Source organism: Colossoma macropomum, unplaced genomic scaffold, assembly GCF_904425465.1.
Source record: "Colossoma macropomum unplaced genomic scaffold, Colossoma_macropomum, whole genome shotgun sequence".
In the NCBI taxonomy this organism is placed as follows: Eukaryota; Metazoa; Chordata; class Actinopteri; order Characiformes; family Serrasalmidae; genus Colossoma; species Colossoma macropomum.
The window spans coordinates 9,360,458-9,383,377 of NW_023494800.1; the positions used below are offsets into that span (position 1 = coordinate 9,360,458).

Genomic DNA, 22,920 nt, shown 5'->3' on the forward strand with positions numbered 1-22,920 from the left:
CACCTGGCAGTGCCTGCATGGTAAAAATTACATCCTAATAAAAGCTAAGAAACAAATAATAACACATTAAATTGAAGGGATGTAGATTATCTCCCAACATTAAAAAAAAAAAAAAAAAAATTTCTTAAGAATATATTTCTTAGGAAATATATCTTGGTATTTGTGTCTCTGTGAAGCTTTTGACATGTTTTTGAGAAGGCAGGTTCTTGCTGATATAAAATATCCTTTTTAATAAGTATATATACTGACTGCAAGAAAACTGTTCATAAAACAGCAACAAGTTACTGTTCATCTTCATATGCAAATTAAACTAAGAAAGAAAAATATCTGATTAAGAAGACATATTAAGGCATTTACAAATACTCATATGAACAGCTATGCACAACTATTTAAATATAAGCTGAACACACTTCAGCATTTGTAATACCTCATCTGAGGTTGGTCCCACAGTGCTTTTAGGAGGAGGGGGGCCAGGAGGAGCAACAGAAGCTACCTACAGAATGCCGTAAGTGACACACACATAAAAGTACACATCATTACAAACAACAGAACAGCACTTCAACACATCCTTAAGCACATCTACTGCCTCCTACTGGTCATGATTACACAATTCAAAACTCAACTAGAAACAACTAGAAATACAAATACCTTTTTGGCTTGGGCAGGAGCCACAAAATCACCTGCTAGTTGTTCAAGAGCTGACAAGTCCTCTATTTTAGGTTGCTGGAGAAATCAAAGATTCAGAGAAATAAAGGAAGAAACAGATAATAAAAATGATAAGACATTGTTCCCAATGAATAAAAATGATCATTTTGTGGAATGGTAATAGGTCTAGATTGGAAGAAAGTCATTTTGATGAAGTTATCTGGTGGCTGACCTGTTTGGCAGGGGCAGAGGGAGGAACAGGGGCCTGGACTGCAGGAGCTACAGAGGGGATGGTGAAATCTCCAGAAAGAATATCCAGAGCTTCAGCTGAGTCCATGGAAGGCTGTAAGTGGGGGCACATCCATCGGTAAGCAATAACATCAGTCCCAAAACAAATCATGAGAATTACATTACATTCTAAAATTACATTTTATGAAGCAAACACAATCACTCAAACTCAGAATAAAAACATACTGATAACACACCAACAGACAGACGTGGCTGATTTCCTTATGATATGATAACCACTGATTAATGATACCGCAGATATCAATAATGACATGGCCATCCTCAAATTAGGCTTTTCATAACTACACACTAAAGCAGGCACCTCACCTCCTTTGGTGGAGCCGGTCGCTCCTTGTACTTCTCCTCTGAGAATCTGTAATCAGGTGGAAGAGTATCCTCTCTCTCACCTACACGCACACCTTTCTCTGCCTTGGCCTTCTTCTCCTGCGTACACACATTATCACACATGCTATTGTCTCACTGTCATCACAAATCATGAAAGGAAACAGCTTGTAATGTAACACATTATGAGTGAACAGATAGCCGGTAATGAGCTATTACATCAATAATGTCCTCAGGTCTGAGTTTTGGGGATTCCGGTGCTGGCTTTGCAGCAGGCAGTGTGTCTTCCAGAGCACTCAAAGCATCCAAAGAGATTGAGTCTCCCTGAGGAAAAACACAGGAAGAGGAACAAAGAGATAAACGTTACAGCACAAAATGAATTTAACAACAGCTTAGAAAAATCCTTACGGGTGTATCTGTGGTATAATTAGATTAGACAGAGTTTATTGGTTCTTAGAAACCACATTAGATTTACTGGCACTGACATATGCTTTGTTTTTTTCTCACATCGTCAGTTTTTGGTTTTCTAGCTGGTGAAGAAGAAGGTGCTGCTTTCACAGAGTCATTGGCAGACTGAGGAGATACAGTATGAGTGTACTTTAGTACAACTTCAGTGAATATATCGAGTACTGTTAGTAAAATGCTATTAGACGGTCACTTTAACCACAAATGAATACAACAGCAGACAATTACTAGAGGCTTATGTTGAAATAACTTGTTCCATACCTTCTCTACCTTTGCTTTCTTGTCAGCAGGGGGAGCAGGGGATACATTTGTAGGTACAGTCACATCTTGCCTCTGAAAGAAAAAAGCAGAGACGGATCAGGTTTTTGCTTTTAAGCACACCATTGAAAGAACCTATAGCAAGATCTTATGACCTGCAGGGACCCCAAATGGTAGGATTTTATTTGAAGGCTATCCTCATAAGGACTTCATAGCACATGCAAACAACTAGCACTGATTAATGTATTCACAAAGCAATACTTCAGTATTTATATATTGCTAATGCCAGTTATTGCAAAATGAGCTAACTCAGATTTTCATGTATGCAGCAACACAGGCACAGTCTTAACTCCAAGTACCTTTACATTTGATGCTTAAGTACATTTGAAAGTATGACAACTATAATATTTTGTACTTTTGTACTCAACTACAACAACAGACAGGGAGCTTCTATTTTTATTAAATTAATATTTTACCAAGGGCATTTCTGCTTTCACTGCTTTCACTAATATAGTGTTGCTACATAATTTAATGCTATTTAGTGATCAGGAATTCTGCTGCTGTTTTTCCTCTTTTCTGGACCCAAAAAATTACTATATCCTTACAGTTGTTCTGATTCCTATTGGCTGTAAAATCAAAATGGATGACATTTCACTCTTACTTTCTGAGCAGGGGGAGGAGGAGCATTCTTTGACTGGGCAGCAGTCACACTTTCAGCCTTCTGGAAAAAAAGACAGATGACTTATGTTATCATTAGAAAGTAGAAACCAGCTACAACCAAACAGTAAAGCATTGTAGACCATGTTGCAGGAAACATCAGACTATTTGTTAGGACTAATTAAAGATGAATTGATGTTAGTGTCTGTGTTCTGAACGTACCGCTTCTGGTTTTGGTGCGCTTGGAACTGCAGATGATACAAATCCAGCAGAGAGAGAGTCGACAGCATCATCCACTGTTAAGGGCTTTCAGTGATGACAAACAATGAATGCGTGCACACACACACACACATATACACACACACACACACACACACACACACACACACGCACACACACACACGCACACACACAAAAGATCATTTAGACACAAGCATAAACATGAGACTCAACACACACATATCTATATCCTACAAAGTAATCTTTTCTAATATTACAAACCTCAATTCCAAAAAAGTTGGATCATATTGTATGGGAAAGCAGTGACTGTACCTGTACCCTATATATATATATATATTATTTTGAAATGGGTAAATGTTCAAAAACATCTTAAACAGATGATGTACTGTTTGGGTATAAAAGGAGCATCCAGGAAAGGCCTAGTTCTTTATGAGCAAGGATGGGTCCAGATGTGCCACTCTGCAGACCTGTGTTGCCTCAGATGGGTAATGCATTAAAATCTGGCATGCTACTGTGATGGATATCACAACATGGGCTTGGGAATACTTCAACAAACTGTTGTCAATAAGTACTGTTCATCACTGCATCCACAAATTATGATGGTACTGCACAAAGCAGGCAATATATGTCCACAAATGCAGCTGGCTTCTCTGGGTTCCATCTCATTTGAAATGGACTGATCGCAGCTGAAATATGCAATGTGTTCTCATAAGTCAATCCTTCAGATTTTTTGTGGAAATACTGGATGTTGTGTTTTTAGGACCAAAGAAGAAAAGTACCAACCAGATTGTTACCATCATAAAGTTTAAAATTCTGCATCTATCATGAGATGGGGGTGTATTATCATCCACTAGGGAATTAGGGTAACTTGCAACATATGTGAAGGCAGCATTAATGCTGGACGTTCTGTACACATTTTGGAGCAGCATAACTGCCTTCAAGACAGCGTCTTTTTCAGAGGGGTGCAAGCTTATTTCAATATGACAATGCCAAGCCACATTCTGCACGTGTTACAACAGCATAGCTACATAATCAGTCAGAGCGGGTGCTAGATTGGCTAGCAGTCCAGATCTGTGTCCCATTGAAAATGTGTGGATTATGAAGCACAAAATTCCACTTTTAAAATGTGATTAGTTGGTTTCTTCAGTCCCCAAACAATTATTCAGTGTGTTGAAAAGGCAAGGTGATATAAAACAGTGTTAAACATGCTCCTGTGAACATTTTTAGAACATGTTGTAGGCATCAAATCTGCATATATTTACCAAAAAAAAGGTTCATAAAGTAAAACATCAAATATCATTTTCTTATACTATTTTCAGTTCATTACAAGACAAACAGAATTTACTAATCACTGCTTCCTGTTTTTAGTAGCATTTCACAAGCTGTCCCAACTTTTCTGCATTTGAGGTTTTGTACAATATTCCACAGGGGGGCGCTTCAGGCTTTGCTTTAGATTTGAAAGGTATGGGTCACAGCAGGAAAAAAACAACAGACACACCCCGACACATAGCCAGGCAGAAATATCAAAAACCTGTGGCTTCCTACAGATGCCCTGGAAGACAATGACCAGTAAAGCTCTTAATCATTACCAAATAGTCTTTGGTCTCAAAGATATTTTGAATTCTATTTCAACAAATACTTCATTTATCCTTTAGCCAACTTTTTCCCTAATGTAATGTGAGAAAAAAGAAAATTGTATTTATGACATGCTTTGGCATGAGGGATACGTACTCTGAGTAAATTACATACTTTGACATGAGAGATACAGACTCTCTGTGCGTTTGTGAGTGCTCAAAGGATGTCAGAAAGGGAGACTTAGTGAACCCAACAGATTAAGTACTGTGGATAGTGCAGTCTTGAGATGTGTACTTGTGTGCTTCAACACTCTGTACCTGGCTGAATGTGTCTTTGGAACTGTACCATTGTACATAAGTTTACAGTCTACAAGCAAAATCAGCAAAAACTGGAAAAGAGCACTGACACATTTTCATTACCTTGGAAACTTCCTTGGGCTTATCTGATACTCCAGCAGGAACCTTCTTTTCCTGGCGTAAGTAAGAAAAGGGAGAATTTTAACTCCAAACCCAAGATAAGATACTATCTGAGATTTGTTTCTCTGATACAGCAGATAAGACAGCAAAGACAGCACTTGAAAAATGCTGATAACTGTGAGCATGGAAGTCAAAGCTGTTTCTACGGGCATGTGACCCATGTCAAACTGACCATGTCTCCCCATCTGTACCCTGGAGGCAGTGTGTGCTCGTTCTCCCCACAGCGAAAAGCCACTTCTGAGGTTAGGCTAGGCTGAGACATGCAACATACACTGTTACAACATTCCATAACACAGCAAACAAGCGTGTGCACACAAGCAGGCATGTAAAGCGGATTCATACCTCTCTGACTTCTGGTCCAGAATACTGAAGAGCTTTAGGAGCCACAGGCTCTGAGGATGGCAAACTGCCATACAAGGCATCGAATGGATCTACAGCAGGCGCCTGCGCAAACAGCAGCTCAGGATTGCACATGCAAACTGACATGCTCTCTAATACAAGCACTAGCAACCTCACACCCAGAGCTTTAACAAGAAAGAAAGGAGTGCAGACTTACCGGTGCACTGGCCTTGGCTGCTGGAGGAGCTGCTTCCGAATGCACCTGCAGGCCAGAGCAAAATGACTCTTACTGTACTGGTCTTGCAGTATGCTACTACTATGAAGAATGCACTGTGTCTACATGTGTTTGGCTTGTTCTTTATGTTTACGATCAATTTAATCATTAAACAGTGAGTCAGAAAACATGAGAGGGGTTCAGGTGAAGGTCCTGTTTAGAGTTCTGCAAGAACATTCATCAAGAGATGACACAGTTTTGAAAAAAAGCAGTGAGTTAATTACAACTAAACAAGAAAGTTAAAAAAAAAAAATTATTAGAAACGAAAATTCTTCTCCTAGAACTACAAGCAGTTCCATGACGAGGGTCAAGATTACATTTTCTCTTGTGATCCTGAAGAAAATACCTTGGCTTCTTTTGATTTAATATCATCTTTTTGGGTAGCGCTTCCAGAGACGTTAGCAGTGGCAGAGGGCTTAGCCACTCCTGTGGATGTCACCTTCGGTGGTTCCGGTTTGGAGGATGAAATCACGGTGCTCTATTCGAAGCATATGCATCCATTACATGACTGGTCATGGAACTACACAATTCACACCCAAAAGTAAAAGCTGCCCAATGTGAAATGAGGCAGGAGACCACATCTTAAGACTACCATAATGAGGCCAAAGAAAAGAGCAGCAGTGTGGTTGAAAGAGAAAGGAAAAGATAAGATGCAACCCATATCTTTCCAGAAATGCTAATGAGCAGCTCCCATTGCTCAGTCGAGGCAATAATATGTGAAGGTGGCAAGGACGACACATGGCCATCACAAGATCATGGTGCAGTACATAATTCAAGGAAAGAAACAGAATTCCAGGGCATTCTCCTAAAAGCACAGCACCAGATACGAAACACCATGAAGAGACGCATAGTGATTAATCTCGACCCCGTCCAGCAAGGCAACAATGAGGCCACAGGTTGCAGGTTGATCCTGGCCTAAAGAGTCCTTTTAATACCTGGGGTTTGTCTTTTAAAGTATCTTTGGGCTTAACAGGGTCTGCATTGGGCTTTCCTGCCGCAGCTCCTCCACCTGTTGCTCCTGCTCCTCCTTTTCCACTCATTGCTCCACTCCCTGCGCTCACAGTGGGAGCTTTAGCAGGAGAGATGGGTGGAGTCTGCGACCAAAATACAAGCTTGAAGACTGACAATCTACACGTTAAGCCATACATGGTCATGCAGAAGCTTGTTCGGTGAACAGTCACTGGCAAGCGTATTAGAGGTGTAGTAACAGGAAGAGAGCAATGGTAATAACCAACAGGACTTTATACTCAAATTCATGAATATTTATGACTTACCGCTTGTGACTTTGGTGCACTTGGAACTGCAGATGATACAAAACCAGCAGACAGAGAGCCCAAGGCATCATCCTCTGTTAATGGCTTTCAGGGTGAAATCAATAAAACACACACACACACACACACACACACACACACAGACACAAGAATGAACATCTTATTACACAGACCTGTAGTTCCTATAACATACTCCTCTATAGTGATACAGTATTCCACAAGGGGGCGCTTCAGGCTTAAGTTCAGATTTCAAAGGCATGTGTCATGGCAGGAAAAGTACTGACACACCCCAATAGACACCAGAACAGACATTGAAAACTTGCAAATTTCCTAAAAACCACAGAAAACAATGACCAGTAACCAGTGTTTTACAAAAATTTTAATATTTACTAAATAGCATGTAAAAATATAAACACTAAATACATTAATCATTTCATCAATGAAGAAATAATAATACTCTATGGCATGAGGCACAACAAAAGTGTACACCACAGGCTGTCGTGTAAGGAATACTAAAAAGACTTTATATGAGTGGGCATGTGCACTCGCAAGTGTCTCTCTTAGGTGTTTGACTGGGCAGGACAACTGCATGTCAACTTCTAACAGTGATGTGAAAGAGTGGATGGTGTCTCTATCATTTCCACATTGGTGCACACTAGGGATAGACATAGGTAACATATTAACTCTTAAATGACAATGAGGCCACAACTTGCAGGTTGATCCTGGCCTAAACAGTCCTTTGTAGTACCTGGAGTTTGTCTTTTTAAGTATCTTTGGGCTTAACTGGGTCTGTAGTTGGCTTCCCTGCCCCAACTCCTCCACCTGTTGTTCCTGCTCCTCCTTTTCCACTCATTGTTGGTTTACAACTCAAGTTGAAAAACGTTATTAAAATGTACATATGAGGGCACAATGGTCAAAGGGTTCTGCTGGATAGGTCTAATAACAAATGAAGTGCACAGCTAAAAATAGTGGTGTTTGGGATCACTTTTCAGAAGCACAGCAGCACAACTACAAAGATGTACTGTATTGAAAGCAAATACCACTAAGTGATAAGACAGACAACTATTTCGTCTATGTCCTTTGAGAGAAAGTGTGATGCCTGACAGTGTGAGGAAATCAGTAGTCTATCTTTGTAAAGTCCAGTCATTTTGTTAACTTTTTGATTTTTTGTTATCATGAAAACACATCTCAGTTTAAACCAGACTAGGGGCAGCACTCCCAAAGTCTTTCCTAAGGAAAAAAAAACCTTATAAAAGCTCTTAAGACAATGCAAAACAAAAACAAGTTGTTTGTTCTTAAATGCAAGTCTCATAAAATAATTAAGTCCTCAAATATTCTCTTACAAAAAAAACTGAGCAAACAAGATCTGCAAGTGATGCTGGAGGAAACAGCCAATAGGAAAAATTCTCTGTTTTTTTTAACAATTATATTTTGTGAGAAGTTTAAGAGGTTCCTCATGTCAATTCTTACTATCTAGACAAGTGTTAGACTGTCATAGAGCCAAGAAAATATTTAAGGACATTATTTCATTAACACCACTTGCTTTTATAAGTGTTCCCTGTGTCAAAGGTTAAAAAAGAAATGAAGTACTACATTCAACGGTCCATGCAAGGAACATTTTAATATCTTGGTGCATTAATGCAGAATTCAGATGATGTGTGCGTGTATATCAGGTACTTTACAATGGCGTTGAACTTGGCTCGTCAATCAGATTTTAGAACCAGAACTGTAAGTAATTGATATTTTGACAGGTCGCACTCTGATTTTAGACTTAATAGCTGCTTAATCAATGATTAATTGCCAACTAATGACAGTCTGTTATTGGTCAAAAGAATTTGTCAAAATCTACATCCCTAGCGCACAAACTTTATTTAAACCTCATTTAGAACAGGCACACTGAGATGAGAAATGACTGCCTGTGAGGGCGTGTGAGAGAAAAACAAGTCAGAGACCAGTTGTTGTGGGTATTTGCTAAGTGAACAGCCCTCGGAGCAACGCAGCATTCCACACAGCAGAGGTACAAAAGATTATGTGCAGTGAGCACTGCTGTCTTGAGTTGTTTATAGTATATACAGTTCTGTGTATTAATAATACTTTCCACCACAGGGGTCTGCCCTAACACACCAGTTCAACTTGGTAAGTACCTGCGAGTTGAATCAGGGGTGCTTAAGCTGGGAAATCACCAAACTGTCTTCCTCACCCCTGCTGTGCTAGACTGAACGTGTTTTTGACATTGTCCCACAACAGCAAATACAATATGACTGCATGAGCGTGTGACGGTCAGCTTCTTTACCTTGGAAACTTCCTTGGGCTTATCTGGTTTTCCAGCAGGCATCTTCTTTTCCTAGTGTGATTAGAGAAAGTGAGTGTTAACTCCAAGCCTCCAATTAAATACCGAGATTGGTTATTTATGACACATCAGAGAAAAGAAAACAATACTGCAGTGATAAGACTAAAATGCTGTGAGCAAGGAAGTCACAGCTGTGTTTATGGGTGTGTGACCCATGTCAGACTGACCATGTCTTCCTTTCTATATCCAGGTGGCAGCGTGTGCTCTTTCTCCCCACAGCGTTTAGCCTCTTCTGAGGTTAGGCTAGGCTGAGACATGCAACACACACTGTTTTAACACGCGTTCCATAACACAGCAAAAAGCAGGCCGTTAAAAAACAACCATGCACACACATGCGAGTGCAAACGCAAAGTAAGACTCACCTCTTTGATCTCTGGTCCAGTATACTGAGGACCTTTAGGAGCCACAGGCTCTGAGGATGGCAAACTGCCAGCCAAGGCATCGAATGGATCTACAGCAGGTGCCTGTGCAAACAGCAGTTCAGCAATGCACATGCAAACTCACATGCTCTGTAACACACAGCCTAGCAAACTCTAACCTATAACAGTGAGGAGGATAAGAGAAGTGTGGACTCACTGGTGCACTGTTCTTCGTCGCTGAAGAAGGCACTTCCACCTGCACCTGTAGACCAGAACCAAATTACCATCAGTGTACCGGTCTGGCATAGCTGATAGAATAGAATGTACTACTGTATGTGTTATGTTACTACAGTAAAATCAATTTTAGCAATGGACAGTGTGTCAAATACTTGGTTCATTTAAATTACTGTAGGCCAATTCCAGCTAAATTGGTGTAAGTTTGAATGCTTCAGTACTGTGCAAAAGTCAGAGCTTCATTTATTCCTACTCAACACAGCCATTAAGTACAAGTTGTTCATTTTCCGCATCAGAATAAAAGCAGAATATATATATATATATATATATATATATACACACACACACAATAAAAAATTACACAGAAGCCTCAACCACTAAATAATATCAAATTTTTCAACATTAATGTGTCCACCCTTTGACATTATTACAGCTTCCATTCTTTTAGGGAGACTCGTTTTCAGTTTTTCAAAGAAGTCTGCAGGGATATTTTACCACACCTACAAAGTTCAGTCTTAGACCTTGGTTGCACTTGCTGATTCTCTGATCCAAGTAATATCAAACATATTCAACGACGTTGAAGTATGGACTCGAGGGTGGTCAGACCATTGTTCTGAAAACACCAGCAGCTTCTTTGTTTGATTTGCAAATTTTCATCTTTCTTGTCTATTAATTTTCTCAGTAATGGCTTCATGACAGTTTTACATCCTTTCAGACCCATAACATTCAGTTGTCTTCCCACAGTGGATTGGTGGACAGAAACACCTGTGGAAGTTACATTAAAGCTTCATTTGATTCAAGATTCACTTGAATTTATCAGAAAGCCTTAAGCACTGTTCATCTGATGGTCACTGTTTTGGTGGTCAGCCAGGTTTTGCACAGTTGTTAGGAGTCCCATTTTCTTTATGTCTTGAACTTCAGTTTTGGAAACGTTTCCCATTTATTTTCCTTTAACTTTCCACTTCCTTCCTCATCCGGCTGGATTATCTTATATCTAACCTCCTCAGAAATATTTTCTTAAAAATGAATAACCTGTACTTAATGGCCATTTTGACTGGAAATTCATGAAATGAAGGGTGGTATCTGCCCAGCACTGTATGTACTGCTTACAGTTCAAGAACATCCATCAATGTGAGAGGCAGCATTAACATTTTAATTAGAACAGGATCTAGGACTTCCAAGTAGTGTAACTAGCTAAACAGATTGCGTTCCTAGCACTGGGAAGTCTGGTTCCCAATGATGCCAGTGTCCTCTGTGGCAAAGAGAGCACCTGGCCTCTGATGTTTTGTTGGCAGCAGCTCAAAAAAGATGCAGTTAATGGCTAAACAGAACTTAGTGAAAGCAAGTGTTAGTGTTCTTAACCACCACCGAACAAGGGAGACTTACATAGTCAGTGAGAACTGAAAACAAATGTATAAAACATCATAGCCGTTGAAGAGAACATAAAGATAAAATAGAGAAACTTGTTCAAAAACAATCAAGACTTCCATGGAGGTGGCATGTTTTCTGTAGCGCATCCCCGACGTTTAAGAAAATACCTTGGATTCTTTTGACTTAGCATCATCCTTTTTGACGGAACTTCCCACTCCTGTGGTTGTCACCTTAGAAGGTTCCGGTTTGGAGGATGAAATGACGGTACTCTATTTGAAGCATACGTGCAACCATTACATGACAGACACAATTCACGCCCAAAATTCAGCTCAGGCAGAAGACCATATATTATGCCTTTCATGATGAGGCCAAAGCAAAGGGCAGCAGAGTGGATGAAAGAAGATGCGTTCATAACTTTTCAGAGATGTAATGAAGTCCTGCTTATTGCTCCCCAAAGTCTGCACTTTGCCCAGAGGGTAAAAGCTGAACCACGGCAGTAAAATGTGTATATGGTATGGAAGATACAAGGCTTTTAGACATGGTGCAGTATATACTTGAGGCAGAAAAACAGCATTCCAGGCCATTCTCACTGAAGCACAGCAGCAGGTATGAAATAAGCTGGACAAATGAAACAGCATATTGATGAACCTCAACCACATCCAGCGAAGCACCGTAGCAGCCAGATCATAAGAAACAGGTTGATCCTGGCTTAAACAATCTTTTGGGTACCTGGGCTTTGTCTTTTGAAATATCTTTGGGCTTAACCGGATCTATAGTGGGCTTCCCGGCCCCAGCTCCTACACCTGTTGCTCCTGCTCCTCCTGTTCCACTCGCTGCTCCACTCCCTGCGCTCACAGGTGGAGCTTTAGCAGGAGAGATGGGCGTAGTCTGCGACCAAGAGACAAGTGCGAGAGCTGATAATCTAAACATTAAAATCATACATGGCCACGCACAACCTCGTTCAGGTTACAGTCAGCAGCAATCGCAAGAGATGTGTGGTGAACATGCAAGGAGAGTCCAATATGAGTTCAGTGGGTTCAGCGTGTGCCCAGCATGTGCTTTTAATAGTTCTGGCAAACACATAAATGCAGCATCATCACTTCATTCCACCACCACCATTTACTGTAAACATGCCCTAGTGTGCCCTGTGTATTATGGATGAGCTATGCAATGATCCACACAGTGAGGAATATCAAACAAACCCACAGGAGACCCAGAGAGCTGAAGAGAAAATCCCAGAGACTACAAATATGACTTCAAAGACCTCATGCCTTTATAGTGAAGGCTGATCTTAAGAAAGAGAGCAGAGAGAAAAAGGGGCCCCCCTGAGATAAAGGCTGCTGTATTAGTGAAGGTGTGAAGGTATGAGAAACAGCAGGTGTGGAGTTATGAAATGAAATGGAAGGAAGAATCCACCAGTCCCACAACACATGCTGGAGTCTACCTGGGGTGTGACTTTAGGAGCTCCACTCTGGGTGCTTAGACTGCTGGCTGCTCCTGTAGGGGGCGCTCCACTGACAGAAGCCCCTGTCGAGACTCCTCCACTAACTTTAGCTCCTGTAGAAACCCCTGCACTGACTGTGGCTGCAGTAGATGTTGGGGCAGTACTTGCAGCAGTAGTGGCTGCAGAGGGAGCGGTGGTGCCAGGCTTTGCAGCAGAACCTGCAGCGGACGCTGATGCTGACCCCTTCTGCAATGCAGATATCATTGTCTGTGATATCTCACCATTCAGAGGGTAGTTGGTTTCACTAAAGGGTATTAAAGGCATTGTTTCTCATTCATATCAGTTAATAGCATTGAATCCTTGCCAGACAAAACATCTGAGCAGAATCCAATACGACTATTTTTCTACTACTCAGTCAGCTGTTATTGAATCTCTATAAGAGCTAGTTAACAAGAATCAGGATGAATAGGACAACTTTTAACTGTTGTGTGTCACCATGGCAATATAAAGGCAACCTAAAACAACCCTGCTTTTATACTGAAAAGAGGGAAATGAGTCAGAAGGCAAATTCCTCTCCAGGGAAACGCCATGTTCTATTATCCACCCTGCATGAACATCCACATATTCCAGCTACGCCAGTGGGTTACCACACAAGCAACACAAGAGTCTTTTGCTCCAGAGAGACATATTTTACATGGTAGAGGACAGTTTTAACAGAAGGTAATAGTGTAATCAGCTGGAATTAGCAGGTCTTTATCCTCTTGCTGTCTCATTAACAATTAGTCCACAAATAAAAATCCATTCTCTGCATCTTTCCATGAATCCGTCAGTTCTGACAGTTTGACAGTGCGTCACGCTAAAGGCTTTCAGTGACACACAAACAGGGACACAAAACATTCCAGTGTTTTTCCCCCAAATACTTCAGAGAAAATTTGCTTGTCTTTCTCAAACTATCATTTCACAACCTGTCAAAGACTGATTTAGTTTCAAGGCAAAATGATTCCAGATACCAGAACAGGAGGGGACCTGATGTTCTCTTTCCAGACTCTTACTGTTCAGGAATAAGGCCAAGCTCAGTGTCTTAAAAGACTGAACAACAGACAAGCTTAGCTAACCAACTTGCGCTCAGTGGACAAGAATGAAGGGTTTCGCTTGAGAACTTTCCAGTCTTTTTCCAAACTCTTTACCCTTAAGTAATAAGGTCAGGTGCAGGGTTTTAAAAGGAATCCTGACTATAAAAACCTTTAAAATAAAAATCTCTTGTAAAACATACACACTATAAAATACACAATAAGATTTTATTTATGATAAAAAGCCACAGCTTAACTCATTCAGTAACCTCAGTTGCTCTGGCCAGATGGTGGGACTCAAAACAAGTCAGATACATTGTCCTGTTTTGGGGTGTAACTTTCAATTAATAGAGTAATAAAGAAACTAACATTAAACTTTGCCGCTTTTCTAATGATAAGAATAGGAGAAAAGAGCAGCGAGATACTTGTGGACAAACAGTGTCAAACCAGTGGTGATGCAGTACTAACATCAAGCCAGAACTGCACCACAGTGCTTGTTAATTCAGACTGAATGCAACTTTGAGGTTACTGACTGACTTGATCAGTACTAACATGCAACAAAGGTTGTAAATGATCAAATTTACAACTGGTAATGCGACAACATTTGAGCATAACTATTAAGTGTTTCACAGACAGCATACACAAAACTTGCTGTGACCATCTGTAGCCTTGCCTACGCTCCCTTCTAGGGCTACCTCTCAGGATACCACCACAACTTGAAACATAACACACGCTGCTTTGTTTATGGGTCTAGATTGCACAGCACAGCAAGAATGTTGTATTTTGTTGTATACCTAAATATAAACATCCAGTAATAGACTTGAAGGGTAAAACTGTGCTTTGTGTGCACATGACCACTACCAAGCTTGCTGTATGTGACCAAAAGAGCTACCCTGATTAATATGGAAATGCACTGCAAGCGGTGCAGTACAGAACTAACATGATTGCTGCATCTAGTCTAAAATGACCTTCTTTAATAGTCCACTACAATAGCGGAGCTTTTTACAACGGGCCTTTACTTAATGAACTTTTCACCTCTATTAGTGTACATGAGCATTTGCTGCACAGACATCATCCATTTTGTCCCATTCTCACACGAGTAAAGGGTACATTCTTAAAAAAAAATTGTTTAAGAGCTCCTTAGTAAAGCCAATGGCTGTACAGTGCTGTGGAAAAGTATTTGCCCCAATTTCTTCTATTTTTGCTAATTTGTCATGGTGAAATGTGTCAGACCATCCAACTGATTTTATTATAAGATGAAGACAACACAAGTTAACATAAAATGCAACTTTTAAATGATTGTTCAATTTATGGAAAATAGAGATTTATTCAAAACCTGTATCACCCATATGAAAAAGTAATTGCCCCTAGACCTAATAACTGGTTGTGCCTCTCAACTGCAATCAAACGTTGGCCTTAACTTGGGATGAGTCTTTTACATCGCTGTGGAGGAATTCTGGCCCACTTCTCTTTGCAGAATTGTTTTAATTCAGCTACATTGGAGGGTTTTTGAGCTGCCCATTTAAAGGTCTTTTCAAAGCATCTCAACTGCATTCAAGTCAAGACTTTGACTTGGCCACTCCAAAACCTTAATTTTGCTTCTTTTGAGCCATTCAGAGATGAACTTGCTTGTGTACTTCTGATCATTGTCCTGCTGCATAACCCAGCTGCACTTGAGCTTTAGGTCACAAACTGACGGGCAGAAATTCTCCTCTAGGATTTTCTGATAGAGAGCAGAATTCATGGTTCTATCAATTATGACAAGTCATCCAGGTCTGGCAGAAGCAAAGCAGCCCTGGACCATCGCACTACCAAAGTGCCTTTCAACTTTCCCATGGATTCCATTTTTGCTCAGTGTTTTTCTTATTGTGGAATCATGTACAATGACCTTAACTGAGGCAAGTGAGGCCTGCAGTTCTTTAGATGTTCGTGGGTTTTGTTGTGACCTCATGGATGAGTTGTCACTGCACTCTTGGTGAAATTTTGGTAGGCCCGCCACTACTGGGAAGGTTCACCACTGTTCCAAGTTTTCTCCGTTTGTGGATAATGGCTCTCGGCAATGGCTTTGTAACCCTTTCCAGACTGGTAGATTACAGTGACTTTGTTCCACATCTGTATTTGAATCTCTTTAGAACGTGGTATCATGTGCTGCTTTTTGAGACCTTCTAGCCTGCTTCACATTGCCAGACAAGTTCTATTTAAGTAATGTTTAGATTCAACAGGTCTGACAGTAATCCTGCCTGGGTGTGGATAGTGAAACCAAACCCAATAGTCAATTGAATTTGGTTAACTGGCTGATTTAGTATCTAAGAGGCCAATTACTTTTTCACATAGGGCCAGATAGGGCTGAATAGCTTTTTTTACTTCAATACATAAAATCATCACTTAAAAAATAATTGTGTGTTTACTTGGGTTGTCTTTGTCTAATATTTAAAGTAGTTTGATGATCTGAAACATTATTTTTTTCAGTAATATATTAAACAATTTTTGCTAAGAGTGTAGATTCCAGTGCAATCATTAGATGTCATGATCCACAGTACACTGCATTGATGACAATCACATGTGAATAGTGGGATTGTGTGTGTATTTAATAGTTGTATTTACAACATATTAAGGTCTACAAATCTTAGCAGGTGGTGTTTCTTAAAAAAAGAAAAGGAAATACAGTGAAAATATCATGTGGTCAGGCTACTCTAACCTGGGAAAAAGTCCTGGTTTATGAGGTAGAGGGGAAAGTGATACGGAAGAGTGAAAGAGTAGAGAAAAGACAGTGTAGAAAAAGAGGAACAGGACCGATGTTTGCACAGTACCTCATATTCTGCGGGTTTCACAGTGGAGACCGGCGCTGCTGGGGTGGGTGTGGGCTGTTTGGCCTGAGACTGTGGAGACAGGGAGAGAGAAAGAGAAAGAAAGAAAGAGAGAGAGAGCTTGTTACTCAGTAAACACATTGAAAAGCTGAAGGGTACTGTTGTTATATGACATCTTTGATCAGGCCATTAGACTGCGTGATCTGTAATATCACACGATACCTAGCTGTCATCTTTCTGAGAAACACATTACACTGCTGTTCCTTAAATTATATCATGGCCATGCACCAACTCTCCAACTATAAACAGTTTAATATGCAGACACTGAGGTCTTCAAAACACAGCAGCAACTACACAGCCAAACTAGTAGAAAGCTCCAGAGACTGAGCGCAGGTTAGAATCTGTAACTAACTGCACACTGCTTGAGAACATCAGAGGGGTCGTATTAGAATGCCTCTGTTTAACACTAGTTTAGCAAGCGACACCAAATGCCACGTTGCACGATGTAAATATGCTGGATTCTGTTTCATGTGGGTTACTCTTGGCCATCACTTAGCACAGTAAAGCTATCTTAAAGCTTTTAACGGGATGTTTTGCTTTATGCTGGTTTTTGACATTTCTCAAGGCTGATTTCAGGCGGCTACGCCAAATACACACCAAATAAATGACTCGAAGACAATGCTATCTAACCAACAATGACCAAATCGTTCCATTTTTATTCTCTGGGGTCATATTTCATGATTTCACGTCATACCATGTGAAAAATGTTAAAAATGATTTCTGGGTGGTAGTTATTTTCTAGGTCTAACTGAACAGGCAAAGTCGTCAGGGTGCAAATCGTTTTCTGAGTATTATTTTTTGCAGTGATTGAACCAGCTCAGTGACTCCGTTTGTATGGAAAGCCACAGGAATGAAGAAGAGACAGAGTGAGTAAGAGAGAGGCAGAAAAGCTGAACAAGGTTTTTTTCTACACATTACTGTTTTGAACGTTTTGAGGAACTGGTGTAATGTCAACACTACATTTTTTTTCATGTCATTATTCATGCCGGTTTCTAATGTGACATAAGCCTGACTGGAATGGGATCACATTCACATGGGGTCCTGGGGAAATCTGCACTTTCACTGCTGCTACTCAGTGATTTTATTTTCGCCTGGATTGACAACATAAATGTTTTTATCCCTGTGTCCCCTGAGGAAGTTAGACTTTGAATTGCCTGCTCTTTTTCACCAAAGACAGCAGAAGAGTCCCTCAACTATCTACTTGGTCTGGGTCACAGAACGTCATCGCCACCCTTTTTAGACGAAAGCTTTAGAACCAGCTTTAGAAGAAAGAAAAATCCTCCACCAGTATAAAGCATTACTTTATATTGACTCATATATTCACTCAAATTCCAACAGTTTTTTCAAACTTTCAGGATAATGTATGCATTCTAATATAAACAAAGTCATTCTTAATGCTTTGATGTGAAACAGTTAATTGTAGAGAAACAAGCTTGGATTTCTTTACAATGGTGATAATAGGAACCAAAGGTTACAATGTTTACGAGACCGATATGGCAGTTTTCCTGTGAGCTATCCTCTAGGGGAATTAAATGCTATGGACATCTGGCTCCTATCACCACCACTGTCAACAATTCTGACTTGACAAGTTTCTCTAGAATAGAGCATTTTATATCAGACCAGTCAGAACGACTGTTTATATCTTAATGAGTTATGCAGAAGGTTTGAAAAATTGGTGGAATTTCCCTTTAAGGCCTGTTCAGTGGCCCCTAGGCCTTTTAGGAAATTGTAAAGGGGGGGGTGTCAAGTGGAAAAATATCATTCCTGTGTGAAAACATCCTCTTCAGATCAATCAGACGTCTTTTACAGAAGATAAATTAAGATAAAATATCATGATACTGGAAGACTTACCATGATACTTCACGGTTTCATGGTATTTCATTTTTTCTGAGGTTTGGTAAGTTAGAACAGATAGAACGCAGTAGTCATGCCACATATCAAAACCACTATCAAAAACTAGGAGTACAATGATTTTTATTCAGTGTTACACACACCGCACTACAGTAAACTCAGTTAAACAGGACCAGTTATCTTTTGAATTAAAAACATGCAAAAAAGCATACTGCAGCATACTGTGATGCACTTGATCACGATATGATTAAACACTGTCATATTTTCCACCCCTGCCTCTAAGCCTGACTGCTTTGTGTCATAATCCTTGATATAGAGCTGATCTAGACTCAACAGGAAACAATCACATGCACTCCAAACTCAAATACCAGCAAAAGAGGAAGTTTATGATTAACACATTTCTCATCAAGACTTTCTTTGTATTTGATTTCATTTAATCAGGTGGCTATCAGATGTTTCAGAATTACTTCTAGAAATCATAACAAAAGCTGGCATATGATTATGCGAGTAGTCCAGTCACAGCTAAACAAGGACGAGGGAGTTATGAAGCCTCTGAACGACAACAAGGAGGACTGCATGTATATGAGCCGTTTCATTCCTAAAGACTTTCCAAACTGTACAGCAGATTACACAGGCAGTGTGTCTCTACTCCAAGCATGCCAACACAATGGTGTTGAAAATACTATAGAGGGCATGTACAAAAATATTTCCATGGAACACGAAATGCAGCTGCTAACAAAAACTTCCTTTATTGAGAACTTTCCTCTTATTTTATACATTTGTTGTGCTGTTCATCCTCTGTCGCTTTTGGCTGAAAGCGCATTGCGAGCTTCCCAAAAGACTGTCGCGTGCTGTATGGAGGACTCGCCCATGGTAGGGACTGGTTTGAATTAGGGATGTGCTTTCCGACTAATGTTGACATTCAAGTATTCATAAAAGTTCTATGTGGTTATCTCTGTCTTGTCAGTGACATCCTCAGCAAACCACCCATGTTAAAACCGCAGTGTTGCCAGATTGGCCAGTTTCCCCATCGAATTCGGTGGATTTTGGTTGGATTTGGTGGGAGAAAAAATGCTTTCAACAGGTGGACAACATTTGGGCTGGTTTGTCTAGTTTTTAAAAAAATTACATAAATCTAATAAACTGCATTACTTAGTAATGCAACTGAAATATGAATAAGCTTCCCACATCCTACCAGTTATCAAAACATTGTTTGACATGCATGTTAGTCACTCTTACTGTGAAGAGGCCATTGTTCTGCCCATCTGTATCATCTGCAATCGACATCAGCAATTAACATACCCAGTTTATTACTGATGTGCATATAGGCTTAACACTGAATTAATTATCCAGTCCACGTGGCAACAATGAAGTTCAGCAAGTTCTGAAAATATTTATGAGGAATAGTTATGCTTGTCTGTCATGGGTTCACGGGTCCTATCATAAACTTTGATGAGTCTGTGTGAGCTCTGGAAAATATGGAAATAAGACATACATACAAATCAAATAATTTTTTTATTGAATTGTTTTATAGTTTCTTTCTCGAGGCCTTTCTTAGATGTTTGAAAGGAATACTAAAAATTACGTAAAACACTTTCGTCTCTTCTAGTGACATCTTAAATACTTTATTCTCATCTGATTTTCGAAGGCAAGACATATGCAGCTTATTAATTATGCTACGCAGGTAAAATGCTGTATTATTTTGCATTATTATGGTTAACATGACCTTAGAGTGTACTTTTTGGGCATTTTTATGCATATTGGCAGGTTTTGAACATTTTTTTGCCTGGAAACTACAGGAATAATCTGGCAACCCTGTAATGCACTCACGTTTCGGTGTAGCAAAGAATAAAATGACATGTTTGCTCACAAATATGGGCAAAACTTTCGTATTTTACAGTTCTGTTACAACACAAAATCGGAATTGTCAGCATGTATATTGTCTGTCTTCTCATGAAGAAACAACAAATACCCAAACAGTGATTTCAGTATTCGAATACTGGCAAATCAAAACGGTTGACCCAGAACTCCAGTACCTGTGCACATGCATAGTTTTAATTTTGGAGAATGCAGCACATTAGAATGAGATCTAGAGACAAGTAAATTATCAAAAAATAGCTTGTCTGGTGACATTTGACCCTGTCTTAATTCCACAAAGAATCTCTCTCTGGTCCAATGACAATTTGCTGTTCATCTCACGCCCACTCAAGCAAGACGGCAATGGCAGCTGTATGACTCATGTTTCTGGCCATATTCACTGCCTTCAATGCCACTTTTTCCAGTCTATAAAAAACTATGAAGAAAACTTACAAATCTTAACAAAACATAACATTATTGGAAGGATCTGAGGACTGTCACTGTATACCAATATTGCTGGGTGTATTTTCACTGTTTGGGCAAGGCACCAACCCTCCCCATAATGCTACAATACAAACAAAAGTGTACACGCACTGGAAATCTATGTACAATAGTTGTACAGAGTACATAATTTGAACTGCCAATGCAAACCGAAGACAGGTTTTGTAAGCTACATTTATAGAGCCACCCAGATATCTCTGTTAGAGGCAAGTAAACACTGGATCAGATGTACAAAAATGACATTCATTAAACACAATGCAACCTGGGCAGAGAATACAGGGCAGGTCCAATCAGAGAGGATATTAAAGGGCTCACATGACGGAAAAATGAATTTTCCTTGCTTTTTTTTCTAAATAAAAGTGTTTGATGTAGTATGTAAGTGTTGTTAAAGTTTCAAAACATACTACTCACTTCCCTGTCCATAGTCTATACGTGGGAAGCTGCAAACAAGAAGCCGATTTGAAGTTATCGTTTTTGTGATGTCACAAAAAACAGCTAAATATAGCCCCCAATTCAGCCAAGCAGTTTAGCTAATTATTCACACTGCAGTTATAAGGAGTGTTTCACAGTTGTATGAGGCACAATACAGGGCAGCCGATCAGAACAGGGTGCATTTACGTATATCAGTCCATCAGGCACAGTAACAAATATGGCCTGTATCACTGTATCAGAAATCATAATGAAGGAGGGAGTGAATCAGATGAATTAATCAAGAGAATAAACAAGGAGGGCTGCAACCACAGATAAAAGCACAGACAACACAGAGCTGTTTGAGCAGGAACTGTCCACAGTGGGGTAAGCTATTTGCATCTAGAGTTTAGCCTTTCACTGCTGTCAGCTCAGTCTCATGTTGTCCCAGCTACGTCTCCTTCCTCTGCGCTCTAATGATGTGCAGAAAATAAAAAAAAACGATTATTTAAAGCTCTGCTGCTCTCCGTCATGCTGAGCCTAACCCTCATCCCCACAAGCACAATCATATGACTCAACCAGCCAAATCTGTGCTTGCACACTGAGTCTAAATGCCTCAGCGTATCTGTGGACTGAACGCCCTCCTATTCATGTTCTGAAACACAACATGATATCACCACAAACAAAATGTCCCACCTTCCAACTGAAGGAGACCCACAAGCTTCCAACAGCTTCCCACAAACTGGCAGCAGTTTCAGTTACTAGCTGCAGCCTATCAGTCAGTGACAGCACACAGGCCTGCACAGCTGCACATCGGACACATGGATTACTGTGACCACTCTTCTCCAAACCCCCCGCATGTCCCCATGCAGAAGGTGGGGGGGCAAAAGAGGTGGAAATAGATAGAGTTGCAAGAGAGTCTGCAAAAAGCTGCTTCTCTCTAGCCTTGATTTACACACAGCTAGCATTTAATCAGACACAGGAACTGCAGTGGTATTTGATCAGTGGGAACCCAAAGGGCCTTCTAGCTCTGAGAAATGAATACATATATCTATATCTATATCTATATATATATATATATATTTATAATCTTTAGCTCATTTTTAAAAATAGAATCATCATGCTTGTTGTATGTAAACTCTGCAAGCATTGTAGTACTCCTAATGTCACTGTTATGGTTTGGATGGAACAAAGGGGTTAAATTCTTGAAATGCCCAACAGAAAATGATTCACTGAGCCAAGCAAGCTTTCTTATTGGTCAGGACTTCAGGAGCTGAACTGAAGTCCTAAAGTGTCAGATCACATTTTGATCTATAACGGGTGGAACCAATTTTGTGAGAAAAAAAGGTCACTCACAAACGACACTTCTGGAAGTCCTAGACACGACTGTGGGTTACGAGTGGCAGCCTGACCAGTGTGTTTCAGACAGATGTCAGAAATGCAAAACAGTGGCAGCTCTAAGCCTGGGCTCTTTACTGAGTGAGTCACTGAAAACTGCTAGAAAGTAAACTATATGTTAATGTAATGGACAAGCCTCAAATAAAACATGTAATGTATTTTACAAGCCTTAAATGTCTGTGTTTAATCTAGAACAGTCAAAAAATGCTCATGTGAATCACTGCAAGCTTTCACGCTGACATACTACTAGAATCCAAGGGGGTGCTAGCAGAAATTAGCATTATTGCAGAGGTGTTTTTCCCTAATTGTTGACTGAGTTTTGACATTTTAGGTGTAGCTCTAATGCTCATGGTTTGCCACCGAATTAGGGAAGAGGGAAC

The 22,920-nt window shown here is 40.1% G+C and overlaps 1 protein-coding gene across 34 annotated transcripts in view; it reads right to left on the reverse strand.

Annotated features, from left to right (window-relative positions):
• Positions 1–22,920, reverse strand: part of cast (calpastatin) — a 52,456-nt gene that overhangs the window by 6,462 nt on the left and 23,074 nt on the right. For 7 of the 34 annotated variants that reach the window (XM_036588457.1, XM_036588459.1, XM_036588458.1 and 4 more), the window contains 23 exons: positions 16,469–16,537; positions 12,589–12,834; positions 11,874–12,032; positions 11,312–11,413; positions 9,757–9,801; positions 9,543–9,644; positions 9,348–9,428; positions 9,124–9,174; positions 6,834–6,917; positions 6,495–6,653; positions 5,906–6,037; positions 5,503–5,547; positions 5,289–5,390; positions 5,119–5,199; positions 4,890–4,940; positions 2,878–2,961; positions 2,660–2,719; positions 2,002–2,073; positions 1,495–1,599; positions 1,261–1,377; positions 878–988; positions 649–723; positions 428–493 (listed from right to left, as the gene is read on the reverse strand). In XM_036588457.1, the coding sequence (XP_036444350.1) occupies positions 428–493; positions 649–723; positions 878–988; positions 1,261–1,377; positions 1,495–1,599; positions 2,002–2,073; positions 2,660–2,719; positions 2,878–2,961; positions 4,890–4,940; positions 5,119–5,199; positions 5,289–5,390; positions 5,503–5,547; positions 5,906–6,037; positions 6,495–6,653; positions 6,834–6,917; positions 9,124–9,174; positions 9,348–9,428; positions 9,543–9,644; positions 9,757–9,801; positions 11,312–11,413; positions 11,874–12,032; positions 12,589–12,834; positions 16,469–16,537 (2,199 nt within the window). The other 27 variants (XM_036588479.1, XM_036588483.1, XM_036588481.1 and 24 more) reach the window with 17 other exon arrangements.